Source organism: Lithobates pipiens, unplaced genomic scaffold (assembly GCF_037356315.1).
Source record: "Lithobates pipiens isolate NorthernLeopardFrog02 unplaced genomic scaffold, aLitPip1_a1.2 Scaffold_19, whole genome shotgun sequence".
NCBI classification, from domain to species: Eukaryota; Metazoa; Chordata; class Amphibia; order Anura; family Ranidae; genus Lithobates; species Lithobates pipiens.
Window position 1 is genome coordinate 410239595 of NW_027507764.1, and position 20469 is coordinate 410260063.

Genomic DNA, 20469 nt, shown 5'->3' on the forward strand with positions numbered 1-20469 from the left:
AATATTTATCCCAATCCTTTTATATAATGTGAAAGATGTTATCCTGAGTAAATAGATACCTAACATATCATGCTTTAATATTGCGCAAGCTCATGGAATGGCGACAAACTACAGTACTTAAAAATCTTCTTAGGCAATTAGCGTTCGTGGCAATACCTCACATGCGTGGTTTGAATACCATTTACATATGCTTGCACGATTTATGTATGCACTCACTTCTGTGCATGAGCATGGAGGGTCGGTGCTTTACATTTTTTTTTTTTAATTTTACATTTTTTTTCTCTAAACTGTCCCTTTGTTTAGTTATTTATCACTTTTATTCCTATTACAAGGAATGTAAGAATCCCTTGTAATAGAAATAAGGGTGACATGTACTCTTTATTGGGAGATCTGGGGTCAAAAAGACCTCAAATTTCTAATTTACCTTTAAAAGCAAAAGATAAAAAAAAACGTTTTTGAACTTTTGTTTTTAAAAAAGAAATAAATAAATAAATAATTACTATGGCTCAGGAACCGGGAGTGATGTCAGACGTTGCTCCAGTCCTCGAAGGGTATACAGACATTGGAGGCAATCATGGCCTCACTCTTCTCCATACCCAGCTACTGCCAGCACCGGATCACTCCCGGGCTTCACGGATGGGTCAGGTAAACCTGGGAACGACCGGGTGACCCTTCCCACTGCTTATAAAACTGATCTTGTGGCAAATCTGTCCACGGGACCACTTTTATCTGAAAGGGAATCGGCCATAGTAAAAAGAAAAATTACCAGAGTTATGGCAGCTAGCTGCCATAACCACGGTATGTAATGTCAAACAAATTATGTATTTTTACTATGTGCCGGTCGGCAAGTGGTTTGCATTAGAAAACACTAGCCATTTAGAAAAACGAATATTTGTAAATTGTTAGGTATGTTATTATTATTTGCATTTTTCCTTTGCCAATTACAAAACATAATGTTGGAGCAAATCTAATGTAAACTACCACCTATGCTTAAAGCCTAGGTTTACCTAAAAAGAACAAACCGCATAATAAGCACAAGGGGAATTACTTACTATCACTGTGATGTGTTCCTTATGGTTGTCTCTTTCAGTTCAGTAGTAATCTTTCTCCTGTAATGGCACCCCCACCTCTGCCACTGTAATCTTCCACTTTGGTGGGGGCTAATAGCCGTCAGAGGCTCTTATCAAGAGTTCCCGACTATCAGGGCTGGACTGGGACATCAATTTATTTTAAAAATGCTGCCCCCCCCCTCCTTAAAAAAAAATAAAAATCCTGTCCACCAAAAGGCCCCTACATACATTATTGTATATCATGAGAGGGTGAGAGAAAGGGAGTGAGAGGGGGGGGGGGTGAGAGAGAGGGGGTTTGAGGGGAAGGAGGTGAGAGGGGGGAGGTTAGAGAGAGGGGGGTGAGTGTAAGGAAGAGGGGGTGAGTGTAAGACCCCTTTCACACTGAGGCGTTTTTCAGGTCCTTTTGGGCTAAAAATAGCGCCTGTAAAGCACCTGAAAAATTTTGAAAGTCCTGCAAGCAGCATCTTTGACGCGCCTTCAAAGCGCCTTGGCAATGACGCTACACGGGCACATTTAGCAGCGTTTTACCGTCAACACCACCTGTTCCAGTGTGAAAGCAACCTAAGGGTCAGGGAGAGAGGGGGTGAGAGAGGATGGAGTGTAGAGAGACAAAGAGAGGGGCTGAGAGACAGAGAGAGGGGCTGAAAGACATGGAGGGGTAGAGAGACAGGGGGGCGGAGAGACAGAGGGGGGTGAAGAGACAGAGGGGGGCGGAGAGACGGGGGAGCTGAGAGACAGAGAGGGGGTCTGAGAGACAGAGGGGGGCTGAGAAATAGAGGGGGTCTGAGAGACAGAGAGGGGGTCTGAGAGACAGAGCGGGGTTGAGAGACAGAGGGGGGGCTGAGAGACAGAGAGGGGTCTAAGAGAAAGAGGGGGGCTAGGAGACAGAGGAAAGGACTTAGAGACAGGGAGGCTGAGAGACAAAGGGGGGCTGCAAGAGGGGGGGGGCTGGGAGACAGAGAGCGGACTGAGAGACAGAGGGGGGCTTTGAGAGACAGGGAGAGAGCTGAGAGACAGAGGGGGTTGAGAGACAGAGGGGGGCCTGAGAGACAGAGGGGAGTCTGAGAGACAGAGGGGGCAGAGAGACAGAGAGGGGGCTGAGAGACAGAGGGAGGGCTGAGAGACGGATAGGGGTTTGAGAGACAGAGGGGGCAGCTGAGAGACAGAGGGGGGTCTGAGAGACAGAGAGGGCAGTTGAGAGACAGTGGGGTGTCTGAGAGAAAGGAGGGCCGAGAGACAGAGGAGGGGTAAAAGAGGGGGGTTGGGAGATGGGGGGCTGAGAGACAGAGGGGGAACTGAGAGACGGGGTCTAAGAAATAGAGTTGGGGCTGAGAGAAAGAGGGGGGTCTGAGAGACAGAGGGGGGCTGGGAGACAGAGGAGAGGACTGAGAGACAGGGAGGCTGAGAAACAAAGGGAGGCTGAAAGAGGGGGGGCTGGGAGACAGAGGGGGGACTGAGAGAAGAGGGGGCTGAGACACAGAGAGGGGATTGAGAGACAGGGGGTATTGAGAGACAAGGAGGGAGCTGAGAGACAGAGGGGGGCTGAGAGACAGAGGGGGGCTGAGAGACAGAATTGGGCTGGGAGACAGAGGAGGGGACCGAGAGACGGGAGGCTGAGAGACAGGGGGACTGAGAGACAGAGGGGGGCTTAAAGAGGGGGGCCAGAAGACAGAGGGGGACTGAGAGGTGAGGGGGCTGAGAGACAGAGGGGGGGGCGCTGAAAGACAGTGGTAGCTGAGAAACAGAGGGGGGCTGAGAGACAGAGGGGGGGTCTGAGAGACAGAGGGGGGCATAGAGACAGATGGGGGTCCTATTGACAAAGGGGGTCTGAGAGACAGAAGGGGGGTCTGAGAGACAGAAGAAGGGTCTGAGAGACAAAGGGGGGCTGATAGACAGAGGAGCGGACTAAGAGACAGAGGAGGGCTGGGAGACAGAGAGGGGACAGTGGGGGCTGGGAGACAGAGGGGGGGGGGCGAGAGACAGGGGGGCTGAAAGAGGGAGGCTGGGAGACAGAAGGGGGCTGAGAAAAATGATGGCCAACAGCAGCAGCGCTGAGTCTCCCTCTTGATCTGGGGTGCTCTCGCTGCTCTGCTCCTTCCAGCAGGTCATTGCCAGCCTCCGCCTCCTGCATGTTCTCTTCCTCCAGGCCCCCAGTCAGCCTGTCCTCTGGCCCAGGCCACACGGTTCTGGGAGCAGAGAAGAGGTGGAGAAATCGAGGTTCTGGGAGCGCCGGGGTGGCTGCACCCGCTGCTCTTCACCTCTTTCTCCCTCCTGGGCTCTCACATCTAACTGCCCTCCTCGCTGGCCACCTTCCCAGAATCCCCACCGCTGTTTGCTGCCACACTCCCGCTGCTGCTGAATTCTGAATAAAAACCGACCCACTGAGCCATCGGCCTACCGAGAAACTGCCATTAGTCCCAATGGCCAGTACATGCCTGCTGACTATGCTTGCCCTTTCCACCCCACTCTTCCATTGATGGAAGCTGTGCTACAGGTTCTATGGATGAAACAGGATCTATGAATCTAGGGGGTGGACTGTTCAATCATCTGCATCTCCTCTATTCATAGACTGTGTGATCATGTTACATTCATAGAAGCTGTAGTACAGCTTCTATGAATAGAGGAGCTGGGTAGAAAGACAGGCATAGTCAGGTACTCTTGATGCCCGTGACAGCTCCTTAGTCCCTTTAACATCTGCTGCAGTGGAAGGGGTGAAGATTACTACTGAACCAGAGGAGAGAAGCACAAGAGACACACCACAGGTCCCACTGCTGCAATGTCACACACTGCATGTGATTCGCACTGCACTGCTGTACAAATCACATGCGATGTTTGTGCAATGCAAATTCAGCCATACAGATTATATGGCTGAATTCGCATTGCATTCGGACCAAACTTGTGCAGATCCCTTTTTTTGGTACACACCAAAATCGAATCGTATGGGTGTTCACACCCATGAGATTTGATTCCTGTCCTTTAACAGTTTGCACTGCGATTTGCAAACTGATCTGGGGGTCTCATTAACTTTGTATTTGTATAAGGTTCGGTTTCCAACTGCAGAGATGCGTGACCCCTGCATATCCAGTACGGGCACCCACATTGCATGTCTCCCACTGGCAGTTCACACTATTCGAACCTCTAGGAGTGTCATTACAAAGTTAATAACACCCCCATGAACACCCTTGCGATCCGAATTTGGTGCAGAACAAAAAAAGGGTCCTGCACAAGTTTGGCCTGAATGCGATGCAAATTCAGCCTTATAATCTCTATGGCTAATTTTGCATTGCAGAGACATTGCATGTGATGTGCACAACAGTGCAGTGCGAATCACATGCAGTGTCTGACATCACAGCAGTGGTAACCGATCCTTAGTGATGTACCTTGTGCTCATTTAATTTTATTTTTTTAAGGTAAAGTTAGGGTTTAATAAAGAAAAATGGATGGTAACTGTAAAAATAACTGATGACATTGTACTACATTAATTGCACATATTACAGCTGTTTGCTCTGAGATAAGATACATTTAATGTAGGTATTTTTACAGAGATTACTGGATCAAATTTTGTTGGCTTACTCCGAAAATACTAGTTGCCACTATAGATGGGGATAATATTATTTGATTCTTTAGGCCCAATGTATCACAACACCAATGCTACATCTTGTCACTTAATATTTCTTTCAGCTGACAAAAATAAAGTAAAACTGTTTTCTCACCGTCCATAAAATGTCCTGGTACCTAATTAAAAGACGAACAATGTGTGCAGTAGAGGCAGCTGACTTCATTTCTTCCTTGTTGGCGCCTTTCCCTTTGTAAACAAATAGGTTTGGAGCAAGAATCATAGATACATTCCATAGGCTCATTTTATTCTTTTCTTCATTTGATACAACCTTCTTCAAGAAATGCAGCAGAGCCTACCAAGACAAAGACAAAATGCACTAAAAATATGCAAGACGGTTTCAGTGATGGTAACTGAGGTGCTGTCAGGGTCATAGTTTGGATACTTTACACTGTGATGTAATAAATACTAATACTGCTGTGCATTAGTGTTGTAAATAGGTTGATACCAAACATGCATATATATAGTGATGCACAAATAACAGTAAATTAAAGTAACACAATGTACATACTAACTAAAACAGATCAAAACACCCAGGGCTCATTACTCACATACAGGCATACCCCACTTTTAAGTACACAATGGGGGTTATGTACTAAAGCTGGAATGTGCAAAATCAGGCTCACTTCTGCATAGAAAGCAATGAGCTTCTAACCCCAGCTTGTTCAATTAAGCTTTGGTAATAAAACCTGGAAGCTCATTGGTTTCTATGCAGAAGTGAGCCTGATTTTGCACTTTCCAGCTTTAGTAAATAAACCCCATTGTGTACTTAAAAGTGGGGTATGCCTGTATTATAATATAGCTATTGATGAGCCATATTTAAGAAATGAAAAAAAAAAACATTTAAATAAATTGGGGCCTTGCCAAAAAGGGAGAAGGTATGTTTTTCTCTTCCTATTATAGTATTTACAGTGCACCAGTACCAGTCAGTTTCCATGTTGCAAATAAGAAACCATTAAGATTGTGAATAAGGCAAAACATATTCTGCCACTATGCTCCAGAAGCTGTCGCTGTCAGTGTGTTTAAAGGAAAGCTGGCCGTACAGTGGTACAATTTCGTTCAGAATTTTCAGAACGTTCGTTTGATGTTCTAAACATTAGTGAGGTCAAATCTACAACAGTAACAAGAAAAATTGAAGTAACAAGGTGGACAATTTTTCTCGAAAACTGTGAATGTAGTTTTCATACAGGAAAGTCCAATTGATTCAAAATTAAATGTGAAAAGTAAAAGAAATTCTGAAGTACTTTTGAACAGCATTCATCAAGTCAACAAATGCACTTCGTATTTTATTACAAATGTTTGTATGAATACTAGTTTGAAAATCTACTAGTGTATGTCCAGCTTAAGATAAAAGGAATTAATGCTCCTTACATTTGAGCTAAAAAAAAATGAAAGTGACTGTAAAGCCTAATTTTTTTTTTAATATTATAATAACGTTATACTTACCTGCTCTGTGCTGTGGATTTGCACAGAGCAGCCCTGATTCTCCTCTTCTCGGGTCCCTCTTTGCGCTCCTAACCTCTCCCTCCTGTTGAGTGCCCCCACAGCAAGCAGCTAGCTACAGGGGCACCTGAGCTGAGTCCAAGCTGTGAATCCATTCAGACACAGAGCTGCCGCCCGGCCCTGCGCCCTCTCTCCTTATTGGCTGACTGACTTTGATTGACAGCAGCTGGAGCCAATGGCACAGCGCTGCTGTCTCAGCCAATGAGGAGGGGAGTCCCGGGCAGCCGAGAAACTCCTGCAACATCGCTGCATCTAGATGGACCTTAGGTAAGGTTTTGGGGGGCTTAGGTGGGCTGCTGCACACTGAAGGAATTTTATCTTAACCTTCCTGGCAGTATGATAATGTCAGATTTTTGTGCCTCAAAGTGGTACAATTATTTTACATAGAAATTTGGCGTTTTATATTGTAAGCCTGTAATTCTTAGCAATAATAATTTTCTCTTCCTGGTTAGCACTGGGAGTGGATTATTGGCATACAGCCAAGACAGCTGATTGGAGGTAAGGCACACACATTGGATTGGAGGAAAAGGCACATATCCCGTCCCTCTTTATAGGCAAAGGAAGAAAGGAATGCACACAGCTCTGTTCTTAGATGGCAAGCTGACTGCTAATCTATTTATAACAACCTCCCCGACACACACATCTATCTCCCGTCTCGGAGAACGTGAGAAGTTATCAGACTGATAACAGAGCTACGGAGCAAGAGACAGCTACGGGACACAGTGCTTTGGAGAGAAATAAGAAAACACTGCAGATATATGTGCCCAGCTCAAATTTCATTAATTGGGTTTACATCCACTTTAAGATAAAACCCCTTCTGATTTTTTGATCACTTTAATCGTATGCGAAAATTTAGCAGTCTATATTTTATACTTCTTCCTATCTGCAGTGCAGGTTTTTGCCCTAATTTTGTATAAAACTGGGATGGTCACATGCCCTTTCATGCTTGGCCAGGCAGGGAGTATTTGTGTATATATATATATATATATATATATATATATATATATATATATGTGAGCTTGCCCTAAAAAAATCTACACTCTCCTTTTAAAAAAAACAAAAACAGATAAATCCATCACATGTAGGTCATATCATGAACAAACAATAATAAGGTGCCCGTGTCCATAAAGTGCAGTTCAATATAAAAGTACAAAGTCTGTGCAATCCAAAAAGTTCGGAAACTTCTCAAATAAAGTGACTTGTGCATTAATGGGTATCCTCCAAAACAAATCCAACAGTGTCTTCACCCATGCCCCCTTGGGACCAAACTCACCAATAGTAGTTGACCCCCTGGGTGTACACCGAGGAAAGTCAAAAATCACTTGTGTCACAGATCCACTGGACTATATGCACTCCACTCTAGGAATCAATGTAGAAGAGAGAAAACCACACAACAACTCCCATAGTGTGAAGCCCATACACACTATCAGTTTTTCTGCGTTTTTCCATCAGATTTACCAAAACCATGTAGTAGAAGGGCCTGCCTGATTGCATACAAATTGAAACTCCTAAGGTTTGACCTCATATTTTATGGTTTTGGTAAATCTGAAGGAAAAAACTCAGCAGAAAAACTGATAGTATGTATGGGGCTTAAGACCGTTTATTAAAATTGACAAAAATAAAAATGTGTAAATATCACTCACAATGTTAGTGCACTTGGACAATCTGCCAATGTGCTCACAGTTCAATGCCACCGCTCTAATGCAAATGGGAGGCATTCCAGAAGTGAAATAATGGAAGTATTATTTATAATACCAATACTACTACTACTAATAATAATATTTTATAATTTATCTAAATTTGTCATACAGATGAAACTGGCTCTATGGAAATGGTGTGCACCACAGAGAATACAGAAACGATTATGGTCTTGTGACAGACTGTGCATCACACAGACAGGAAAAGTGCCTGCTGCAAGTTCCTTCACAAAATTTCAGAAGCACGCACTGGGGAGTGATAAAGTCAGTCTAGATGGTTGATGATCCTGGTTTTGGTAATATCTCAGATAACAACGAATGCTATTTAAAGTGATTGTAAACGCTCACCTTGTAAAACAAACCATTCGGTTTTTAAAATAGAAATAAAAGGCAAAACATCTGTGTATAGATATAAAAAAAATTATAAATACCCGACCTGAAGGGTCTGGTATGGATTTTTGGGGGGAACCCCGTGCCATTTCTTTTATTTTGGCGCGGAGTTACCCTTGATATCCATACCAGACCTGAAGGGATTTTTATTTTTTATTTTTCAATGACTTTCAATGACTTTTATGTGAATTGTCGGGATCGACAATTCATTAAAAGCCGGCACTAGTGCTAGTACTATAAATGACTTTTTTTCCTTTTGAAATTTAATTTTGCTCTCGGACTGCTATAAACACGGGAAACATATGCTACTTTACAGGTATACTATAGACACCCCCCGGTACAAAATGTAAAGGAATATTTCACTTTTATTGTTTCACTTTAAGCATTATTAAAATCCCTGCTCCCGAAAAAACTGCAGTTTTTAAAACTTTTTTTTTGCATTGATACATGGGGCAGGACCCGAGTCCCTAAACACTTTTTAGAACAATAACTTGCATATTAACCTCCCTGGCGGTATGATTCTGTCGGATTTTAGGTGCTGAAAGCGGAACAATTATTTTATAAAAACCAGGATACACACTTCAAAAGACCGCCAACTTAGTGTATCATCACAGCGCTAAACACACCCTCCCTCCAGCTGCTACTTAAAAATGTAAATATATAAATCAGAAGGTGAATACAGAAATAAAATAAATTGTCAGAAAAATCTGAAAAATCACCTTGTAGCGCTTAACTACTACTAGAATGGATAAGAGTTGTACACATTAATTGCAAAACTATGTTAACCCCAAAATTATATAACTTCACATGTGCATAATCAATAGTGACTCAATAACAATTATTTTGCATGGAAATTTGGCGTTTTATATTGTAGGCCTGCAATTCTTAGGAATAACTCACTTAAATCTGTCCAAACAAGAGTCTAGTAGACATCCCGGGTATGATCATCATCAATTAAAATATAATAAATAACTATAAATAATTATACCAAATAATAATATAATAATAATAAAAATTATTCAATATTGTAATCTATTCAAATACACTGAAAATTGCTCAGTTGCAGAATTGTCACTGTCATTACTTTCAGTATTTGATGACGGATCTCCCCACAAATCACCATCGCTCAATTCTGCGAGTGATTCCAATTTATTATCGCTGTTTTCTAGCTGGTCTAAAACCAATTTTGATGTAAAGGGACGGTTTTCGTTGCTATGGACAATCTCCAGTTTCCAGGCAGAAAGAACAGCATTTATAATATAAAACCTCATGCAGGGCTCTGGGCAGACCACTAGGGACAAAAGGGATGTAAAATAATTACATACAGCAATGTAATCTGTAAGATTACATTATACTGTATGTAATATGTGTGTTTCACTTTTTGAATTTGGCGCCGTTCTCTGTCCCCGTGCGTCGCAACAATCGCAGGGAACGGAGCCCGGCTCCATGATAGATCGAGCAGAGGACGAGCCGCTCACACATCGGGGAGACATCGCTGGATCCAGGGGACAAGGTAAGCATACTCATCCTGGATCCTGCGATGCGATCCCGAGTCTGGCTCGGGGTTATCGCCAATGGTACTGAATTTTCACCCCGAGCCAGACTCGAGAATACCGCCAGGGGGTTAACCTTTGAAATTAGTACTTTAGATTTCTCCTATAGACTTTTAAAGGGTGTTCCTCAGCTTTTTGAATTTGCTGCGTACACCCCAAATTGTTCGCTGTTCACCGAACAGCCAATGTTTGAGTCAAATTCATGTTCGACTCGAACAGATAGCCCATCCCTACTCACTGCATACACATCAAGTGAGTGATGGTGGTGTAAAAGATAAAGAAGGTAAATCCACTTTGCACTGCAAGTGCACTTGGAAGTGCAGTCACTCTAAGAACCCTTTCACACTGAGGGCGTTTTGCAGGCGCTATAGCTGCTGCACCATTCCATTCCAGTGTGAAAGCCCCAAGGGCTTTCACACCGGAGCGGCGCGCTGGCAGGACATCAGGAAAAGTCCTGCCAGCAGCTTCTTTGGAGCGGTGTGTTTACCGCTCCTCCACCGCTGCTCCCCATTGAAATCAATGGGGCAGCGCTGCAATACCGCCGGCAAAACGCTGCTATTGCAGCGTATTGCGGGAGGTTTTAATCCTTTCTCGGCTGCTAGCGGGGGGTAAAGGTGCCCCGCTATCGGCCGAAATGCGCTGCAAATCCAACGGTTTTACCACCGACGCTATGGGCTCGGCGGTGTGAAAGGGGTCTTAATCTAAGGGGTAGATCTGAAATGAGTGGAAGCTCTGCTGATTTTATTATCCAGTCATGTGCAAGCTAAAATGCTGTTTTTTATTTTCCTTGCATATCCCTCTCGGATCCACAGCGACTTTACTTTCAAGTGCACTTGCATTGCAAAGTGGATTTAGTAAATAACCCCCCAATGTTACCTTGCCAGTATCTCCCGTTGTAAAGACAAACAGCAATAGGTTTGTGAGATATAATATACACACTTAGGTATTAAAACAAGCTTTCCAAACTGACCGCCATCAGCAACAAGGAAGGAATAAAATACAATGAGTAATAGGTTAGGATCAATTACGCACTCCTACATTCAAGAACTTCTGAAAATGGCAACAAACATACCCTGAAGAAATAATGGGAACTACTTTCTCTTCTGTACATAATATTCATCAAATTACCATCATCACCCTAATTAAGCCAATAACTAGGAAAGGGAATAATATTTCATATGAAAGTCTTTATTAGGCTAAAAGGCATCTGTATGCAGTGCTTGCTCTGTTTGCAGAACTTGCCTGATTTTGTTTGAAGGCTGCCAAGTAAAAATGCTGGTTTTTCTTTATGTGGGGAAAACAATACATATATTTAAAATGAGCTTGTCAAATGATTGCAAGGGAAGTCACATTTTACTCTTGAAAGAAAATGCATCCAAATATCTAGTGATTCTGTCTCTAATTTCATTTACCTTGGCAGTATCTCTGTTGGCATCTGGCAGGAGCATGATTAATAGATGAAGAGCTTGTAGCTGCAATTTGATCTTGGAGATTTCTAAAGAAATGAAAATAACTCAAATAAGAATTCTTATATGAAAGTTGGCAATATGATTAGTTGCCGAGAGAAGGCTTGCTTTGTTCTCATGAGAATTTGTTTTTATAAAATATTGCGAGTTGAAAGATTACCCAGCCATAACTTTGTCTTGGGCATCACTCAATATTATAAATTACCCATTATCCCTAAAAAGGTATAGGCAGGATACACAAAATTATTATTTCATCGATCTATAAAGGTTTTTACTGTATCTCTGGAGTAATAGTATCCGAGATCACAGTGACATAGAAAACATCAAAACTATTTTTGCAAAATGCAGCTGTCCTGTCATTTAAGTGAACTTAAGAAGTGCTTATGTTTGCTACATCTCTAGGAACCCAAAAGGAATTTATAATGCATATATGGTGTTCTCGTAAATACTTGTTCATAAGCTCTTAAACATATCTTTGGATCTCAACAACGTGGCGTGTTTTGTAGGTGACCTTTTAGAGAGACCTCTGCCTTAGTTAAAAGCTTTCTATGAGTTCTTGTGAGGAGATACACGATGCAAGCAGTGTTGGTGGGACCTGACTATAGATTTAAGAACATCTGATCTAGGTTAACTATTAACTACTTGCCGACCATCTCACGCCGATACGTTGGCAAAGTGTCTCATTCCCGCAAATCATCATATGGGTACATCTGGTGTTCAATATTTACCGCTAAAAATCACAGATCGCTGCCCTTACTAGTAAAAAAATTAAAATAAAAAAAATTCCATAAAAATGCTATAAATCTAATACCTATTTTGTAGATGTTATAACTTTTGTGCAGACCAATCAATATATGCTTATTGTGATTTTTTTTTACCAGGAATATGTAGAAGAATACATATAGCCCTAAACTGATAAAGAACATTTTTGGGGATATTTATTATAGCAAAAAGTTAAAAATATTATATTTTTTTTCAAAATTGTCGCTCTTTTTTTTGTTTATAGCACAACAAATAAAAACCACAGAGGTGATAAAATACCACAATAAAAAAGTCTATTTGTGGGGAAAAAAAGGACATCAATTTTGTTTGGGTACAGGCATCGCGCAGCCACGCGATTGTCAGTTAAAGCGACACTGTGCTGTACAGCAAAAAATGGCCAGGTCATTAAGCAGGAAAATCTTCCGGGGCTGAAGTGGTTAAAACTTAACTTCATCTTTCTAAAAAATGTATATTACAGACCAAGGCAATGATAAGTATAGCTATAGCTGTTTTTCTCAGAAAGCTTGTAATGGCTAAATACATTGAAAAAACACCAGCACCATCTTATCCTGCCATGTGAGATAAGCTTATAAATAGGCCAAAACCCTCCACCATGAAACACTTTTCTGTGACTTCTGCCTACACCTTTACATCATGTGATCAGCTGTCATCGGCTGACAGCTGATCACAAGGTAAGTGGCCAGGACCGGCTCCTTACTCGGATCGGTGATCACCCGAGTCTCATTGACTCAGTGATCACAGTGTGCTCCTGAAGGGTGCATGCAGGGAGCGTGCACAGTGGAGGCAGTCATATGACAGCCTCCCGGAAATTCAGGTCTGCACTGTGGCCGTCATTCGGCTATAGCGTGGACATCAAGTGGTTACGTTTTGATAAAAAAAAAAAAAGAAGCTGATTGGTTTCTATGCAGAGCTGCACCAGATTTTGCACTCTCCCATTTTAGAAAATCAACCTCTTAGCCCAGGTTCACACTGAGCTGCAGGAATGAACCCCTGCATGTCAGTCCTGACTTCAGCTGAGATTTCAGAGACATTTGTGCAGGTTTCTGCCTGAAATCGCAAAAAGTAGTACAGAAACTACTTTTTGAAATTGGTGCGGTGCAGCAAATGCAGCATCACACCGATTAGGATGGTGCCATTGCTGGAAATTGCTGCCAATCTGACATGCCAGATCGCATATCAAATAGTAGCAATGTGAACCAGGGCTTACAATCGGAAAGCTGCTGATGCTGGCATGTAGACAGAAAGTGGCTGGAAGGGATCAGCATTACTGACATGCAAAAAAAGATGAAAAAAAAAAATGAAAATTTCATGAAAAAAAATGGAAATTGTTTGTTATAGGCAGGGTTTAGATCTGCTTTATAAATAGAAAAAACTGCGCCCATAATGAGTCCAACCAGGTCCGGCAGACCGGAGGGTAAATATCATCTAAATTGGGTATTAGACACAATCAATTTGAACCATTACAGTCTCTGGATTAAACGTATGTCCAAATATATGGTTGGACAGAAACACCTCAATTTGAATTCAACGCCACAATTTGAAATGTGAGGAACCACCACCACATGGAAAGCCGCTTACCAGAGGGCCAACCCACACCAGCATTCTGCTATAACCCAGCCACGGCCTCTGACATCTGAATAGAATACCCCAGGGATGCCTCTCAGGTACTGCAGGCGGTGATGTCACTGCACGCCCTCCCCGACGTGTTTCGTCATACGCAGACATTTTCAAAGGGGATGGGGGTTGATCTCCATTGAAAGTGTCTGCATATGACGAAACGCATCTGGGAGGGACGCGCAGTGACGTCACTGTGTCGATTTGAAGGAGGAAGGGCTCCTAATGTGCCAGCCGGCATTTTTTACATGTTTTTAATCTACCAACATTTTTATAATAAATTGTCCTGCATTACGGAATTATGCTATGGTCCCTTTCTTTCCATATGCTGTATGATTTCACAGACTGCATGTTCTATGGAAAAAGCCTAGCACCCTGCAGTACCTCAGAGGCATCCCTGGGGTCTTCTATTCAGATGTCAGAGGCTGTGGCTGGGTTATAGCTGAATGCTGGTGTGCGTTGGCCCTCTAGTAAGCGGCTTTCCATGTGGTGGTGGTTCTTTACATTCAAATTGTGGATCACAGAGGTGTTTCTATTCAACCATATATTTGGACATACATTTTATCCAGACACTGTAATGGTTCAAATTCATTGTGTCTAATACCCAATTTGGATGATATTTACCCTCCGGTCTGCCGGAACTGCATGCAGTTTTTTTCTATTTATATTGTTTACTGTATTTATCTCACCCAAACTGCAGCCTTTGTATTAGTTTAAAGTTTTTAGGGATAGCGCAGTTTTCTATATTTCTTAGATCTTCTTTAGACCCCTTTCACACTGAGGACATTTTGCAGGCGCTATAGCGTTAAAAAAAAACCCTAAAACAACTGCTCCATTCACTCCTGTGTGAAAGCCCGAGGGCTTTCACACTGGATCGGTGCACTGGCAAGGCGTCAGAAAAAGTCCTGCCAGCAGCTTTTTTGGAGCGGTGAAGGAGCGGTGAACTCACCGCTCCTCCACTGCTGCTCCCCATTGAAATCAATAGGGCAGCGTTGCGATATCGCTGGCAAAACACTGCTCCAGCAGCATTTTGATGGAGGATTTAACCCCTTTTCAGCCTCTACCAGGGGGTTAAAACCGCCTCGCTAGCAGGTGAATATCGCCGCTAAAACGCTGCTAAATATATTGGCGCTTTACCTCTGATGCCCTAGGTGGCGCAGTGTAAAAAGGCTCTTAGTGTAAGGTAATGCTAGAGAAACCAAGTTGTTTTCCAGAATTTGCAAAAAAAAAATCTTTCAATTGTAATTACCATTTATTTTAAAAACACAAGAATTCAAGTTGCACTGATGTTGAGTTGACTGCATATAACTATTTGTTTATGGTTTACTATAACGTGCTGCATGACTGAAAAGCAAGGGCTGTTAATGATAAAATAGCTACACAGATTGTTAACACTGTAGATATACAATATGCTTCGCTCGCTCTTTTTTGTTTAATTACATTCATTAATTTGAGTTGGGGCTGTTTATTTTTAAAAGGAAATAATGTGTTTTGAGCTAAAAGTCTTTTATCAAATGCAGTCGATCAAAACATTGTATATATAACCTACATATTTTGTATAACATATTTTAATGCTTTCTTGAAGCCCCCTGGCAGTGTTCTGCAAAGAATGGTATTTATTCTTGACTCCATACTGTCAGGAAAACACAGTGCATTACTGCCTGTAATGAATTTACAAAGGTCACAATAGCTGACAAATTGCAAGTCTTTTGTTTAAATCTAGCAGGAGATTTACTCAGACTTACTATAAAAGATGTGTACGAAATGTGTTTTTCTTTTGCGCGTTATTATTTTGTTACCCTAATACATTGCTTCAACCTCAATCATGCACTTACTTTCTACTAAGGCAATGAAAGCAGGGATATATTCCATTGTAAACAAAGGAGTCGGCAAATCTCTTATAAACATCTTAAGCAGACCAGCTGCATCATTGCTTCGAACCTTTTTCCAGTCAAAATTGTTATCATAAAACTTTGTCTCAAGCTCTTGACGCAGGCTCTGCACAGAAGAGAACACAATTTATAATTCAAAGTCAAAATGTAAATAAATAAATGTTAAATACATTTTTTTTTTCCTTTAAAAAATATTTCCTCAACCCACTACCCATTCACTTCAGATTGCCACTTAAGGCTCCATGCACACTGGCTTAAAAAATGTTGCTTCTACAGGAGTTTTGTGATCTGCCTGTAGAAGCAACTCAAGGTTATCCTATATGTCCATGCACATTAGGACCTTTACAGGCATATTTTGAGTTCAGCGTTTAGAGGCAGGAAAAAAAAAACTTCTGGTTCACGTTTCTGATTGGAGCTCACTGGCAGAAAAAACGTAAAACTATTCTTAACTCGTCTAGACTATGTACAAAAAAATGCTCTATATCTTTTTTACTCCCAAGAGAACAGATGTTTTTTTAAGCCCCGTGTGCATGGCGGTCTAAACTGAGGCAAACAGCTAAATTCACGTTGGGGCAGATTACATTCATTAATTTGAGTTGGGGCTGATTATTCTAAAAACTAGAGAGTGCAAAATCTGGTGCAGCACTGTATAGCACTGTATAGAAAGCAATCAGCTTCCAAGGTTTTATTGTCAAAGCTTAATTGAACAAGCTGAAGTTAGAAGCTGATTGGCTACCATGCACAGCTACACCAGATTTTGGACTCTCCAGTTTTAGTAAATCAGCCCCATTACATATCTAGAGATAGATAGATAAATATTATAATTTATCAATAAACTGTTTTACTTGTCAAAGGATCTTCCTCCAAAAAAATGTATAAATAAACAAGATTAACATGAATAGAACAAATAAATGAAGCTCTCTGTCCAGTAAGCAAGAAGTCAATCAGGAAGCAGTAATGCCAAGCGAAGAATTATCAAAGTGATCATTCTTCCTGAAAATGTATTTATTTTAGAAAGAATTTGTTAACGTGGATGTAAACCTGAAATTGTTATTTTAATAAAGATAAATACGTGACTTATAAGAAGTGAAATTATTTTACAAGATAAAGGGAGAGATTTACTACATAGTTACATAGTAGGTGAAGTTGGAAAAAGACACAAGTCCAGCTTATGTGTGTGATTAAATGTCAGTATTACATTGCATATCCCTGTACGTTCTGGTTGTTCAGGTGCTCAGCTGTTTTTTTAAACTATCGAAGCTCCCTGCTGAGACCACCGCCTGTGGAAGGGAATTCCACATCCTTGCTGCTCTTACAGTAAAGAACCCTCTACGTAGTTTAAGGTTAAAGGGATTGTAAAGGTATTTTTTTTTCTTAAAATAACAAACATGTTATACTTACCTCCACTGTGCAGCTCGTTTTGCACAGAGTGGCCCAGAACCTGCTCTTCTGGGGTCCCTCGGTGGCTGTCTCTGCTTCTTCCCGCAGGTACTTCTCACGTTCATGCGAACTCCCTCGCATGGTGAGAAGCACCTGCGGGCGCGCTCCCGTGATACAGCCGGTGGCTATAGCCGCTCGCTGTATCAGACGGCCCACCCCCCGCCGCGCCGTGTCATTGGATGTGATTGACAACAGCATGAGCCAATGGCTGCGCTGCCTTCAATGCATCCACTCCAGCCAATCAGCGGCCAGGCTGAGTGGTAAAGAGGAAGTTGGGGGCGAGCGAGGGACTTACGAGGGGTGAGGTAAGTAAAACGGGGGGGCTGGGGGGCCGGCATTGTCAGAGGTTTTTTCACCTTAATGCATAGAATGCATTAAGGTGAAAAAACATTTACCTTTACAACCCCTTTAAACCTCTTTTCTTCTAATTTTAAAGAGTGGTCTTGTTAAATTCCCATCCGCAAAAAAGTTTTATCCCTATTGTGGGGTCACCAGTACGGTACTTATAAATTGAAATCATATACCCTCTCAAGCGTCTCTTCTCCAGAGAGAATACATTCATTCAGTGCTTGCAACCTTTCATCATAACTCATATACTCCAGACTCTTTATTAGCTTTATTACCCTTCTTTGTACTTGCTCCATTTCCAGTACATCCTTCCTGAGGACTGGTGCCCAGAACTGGACAGCATACTCTAGGTGCGGCCAAACCAGAGTTTTGTAGAGCAGGAAAATTATCGTTTTATCCCTGGAGTTGATTCCCTTTTTAATGCATGCCAATATGCTGTTTGCTTTGATGGCAGAAGCTTGGCATTGCATGCCATTGCTGAGCCTATCATCTACTAGGAACCGCAGGTCCTTTTCCATCCTAGATTTCCCAGAGGTTCTCCCCCCAATGTATAGATTGCATTCATATTTTTGCCACCCAGATGCATTATTTTACATTTTTCTACATTAAACCTCATTTGCCATGCCAATGCCAATGCCCCTCCTTTAATTTGCTCAGATCCTTTTGCAAGGTTTCCACATCCTGCGGAGAAGTTATTGCCCTGCTTAGCTTAGTATCATCCACAAATACAAAGATTGAACTGTTTACCCCTTTATGAACAAAATAAATAGGATTGGTCCCAGCACAGGACCCTGGGGGACCCCTGTACCCAATCCTGACCATTCCAAGTACTCCCCATTTATTACCAACCTCTGAACTCACCCTTGTAGCCAGTTTTCAATCCATGTGGTCCATGCCAACGGACCTTATTTTGTACAGTAAATGTTTTTGGGGAACTGTGTCAAATAATTAGCAAAATCCAGATACACCACGTCTACGGGCCTTCCGTTATCTAGGTGGCAACTCACCTCCTCATAGAAGGTTAATAGATTGGTTTGGCAAGAACGATTCTTCATGAATCCATGCTGATTACTGCTAATGATACCATTTATTTACTAAAATCTTGTATAAAATACCTTATCATCCCCTCCAAGAGCTTGCATACTATTGATGTTAGGCTAACTGGTCTGTAATTCCCAGGGATGTATTTTAGGGCATTTTTAAATATAGGTGCTACATTGGCTTTTCTCCAATCAGCTGGTACCATTCCAGTCAGTAAAATTAGGAACAATGGAACTAAAACTGGAGCAAACAGAATCTAGTGCAGCTGTGCATGGTAACCAATGAGCTTCCAACTTCAGCTTGTTCAGTTAAGCTTTGACAATAAAACCTGGAAGCTGATTGTTTTCTATGCAGAACCCCAGCAGATTTTGCACTCTCTGGGTTTAGTACATTCTCCCCAAAATGTAGTTTGCTTGCAGTTATGGAGGACAGCACTGTGGTTTATGTCTTATATGAAGAGCTTACATTTTATATTCAGAACTGGGCCTCTTTAATTGTAACCATATGTTTCAAAGAGCCAACAGTTTTTGGAATCGTTGTTACTTCCAGCTGAGCCAAACATATTTTTCTTTTAAATCTGGATATGTTTAAAATGTATGCTGTTTCAGTCTAATTTATCCTTGTGACAGATTTCAACATCATTCATGAATGTCACAATGTGAATGCAAACCAGAAAGATTTTAAACAATCCCACACGTGCAGCACATCATTCCCACATCTGAATGTTTCAGAAAAAATAGACATATCATATGTATTAAACCACAACTGTGAATGAAAGAACCATGAATGTGAAGAGACTTTTGCCTTCTGAAGATAAAATTGTAAATTAGGTTATAAAAAGTATTAGTGTTACTACAAAAATATAGTTGACTTCTAACCTCTATTCACAGCAAAACTGTAAAATTAGAATCTTTAGCAAATAAGCTGCACAAATAATATTATGAAAAGAAAGTCAAAGTTTCTGTACATTTGAGTTAAAAGAGAAATAACAGATTTATTTTTTTCTTATTTATACTTACCTAGGTGGATTCAGCATCGGTCCGATGCTGCATCTGTCCCCTGCCGCCTCCTCATTGAGAACTGAGCGATCAAACATCGCCGATCACTCGGTTTTCAGATCTCCTAGAGCAGAGAGCTGCAGACTGCAGTCAGTCACTACTCTCTGCTCTTCTCCCTCCTCGCTCATTGGATTACTGAGCTGTGGAGGGGCAGAGTGGCCGTCTCAAGCTCTCAGTGGCTTGCTGAGAGGCTGACCCGGGTGGCAGTCCAGACACCTGGTGGATCCAGACTCTGTGGTCGGGATGACGCGGTGCCTGGACTGACATTGGTGACGTCAGCAGAGAGCGAACTTCAAAACGAATTGCACTCCTGTGATTCATAGGAGAAGTCCAGCCAAACGAGATTTGGCTGGACTTCTCCTTTAACAATGTTATGTAGACACCAAAGTTATGTACACATATGGGTTGATTTATAAAACTGGAACATTGTTAAACTTTAAGAATTAAGCATGACTGGTTGGTCCACTTTTGTTCCAGTTTTCATACACATGCCTTATGTGAGAAATAGAAAGATAATCCTCACTCCTGTAAATCTTATGGGTTTATTTACTAAAACTGAAGAGTGCAAAATCTGGTGCCGCTGTGCATTGTAGCCAATCAGCTTCTAACTTCAGCTTGTTGAATTAAGTTTTGACATAAAAAAAAAAAATAGAACTGTGCTCTGACCCACCCTGTACCTATGGATGAGCCGTCCCTGGTTGACAGGCGGGATGATGGGATGATCGGTGTGGGCAGCTACAGGAACCGATCTCCCTGTATACCAAAGCTAATAGCCACAGTATCTCCACTTCTCAACTTCTCATTTTGTTGGCTGCTTAATTAAAAGGTATACAGGATAAGGAGATAAACTGCCCGCACTGATCGTCCCAACTGCCCCCCCATGTGCTTCTCCGGCCTCTCCTCTTCCCCGTCATGACATCATGGAGCTAGTGGATGTTAGAGACCTTGCGCTCCTCCATCTTCCGTTTAAGGATGTCCACAGATGCTCAATAGGGTTT

At 41.9% G+C, this 20469-nt stretch overlaps 1 protein-coding gene across 5 annotated transcripts in view; it reads right to left on the reverse strand.

Annotated features, from left to right (window-relative positions):
* ARHGAP28 (Rho GTPase activating protein 28) overlaps window positions 1-20469 on the reverse strand; it is a 215097-nt gene that overhangs the window by 20226 nt on the left and 174402 nt on the right. For all 5 annotated transcript variants that reach the window (XM_077492486.1, XM_077492485.1, XM_077492482.1 and 2 more), the window contains 3 exons: window positions 15528-15690; window positions 11242-11324; window positions 4784-4981 (listed from right to left, as the gene is read on the reverse strand). In XM_077492486.1, coding sequence (XP_077348612.1) covers window positions 4784-4981; window positions 11242-11324; window positions 15528-15690 — 444 coding nt within the window. The remainder of the gene's footprint in view (window positions 1-4783; window positions 4982-11241; window positions 11325-15527; window positions 15691-20469) is intronic.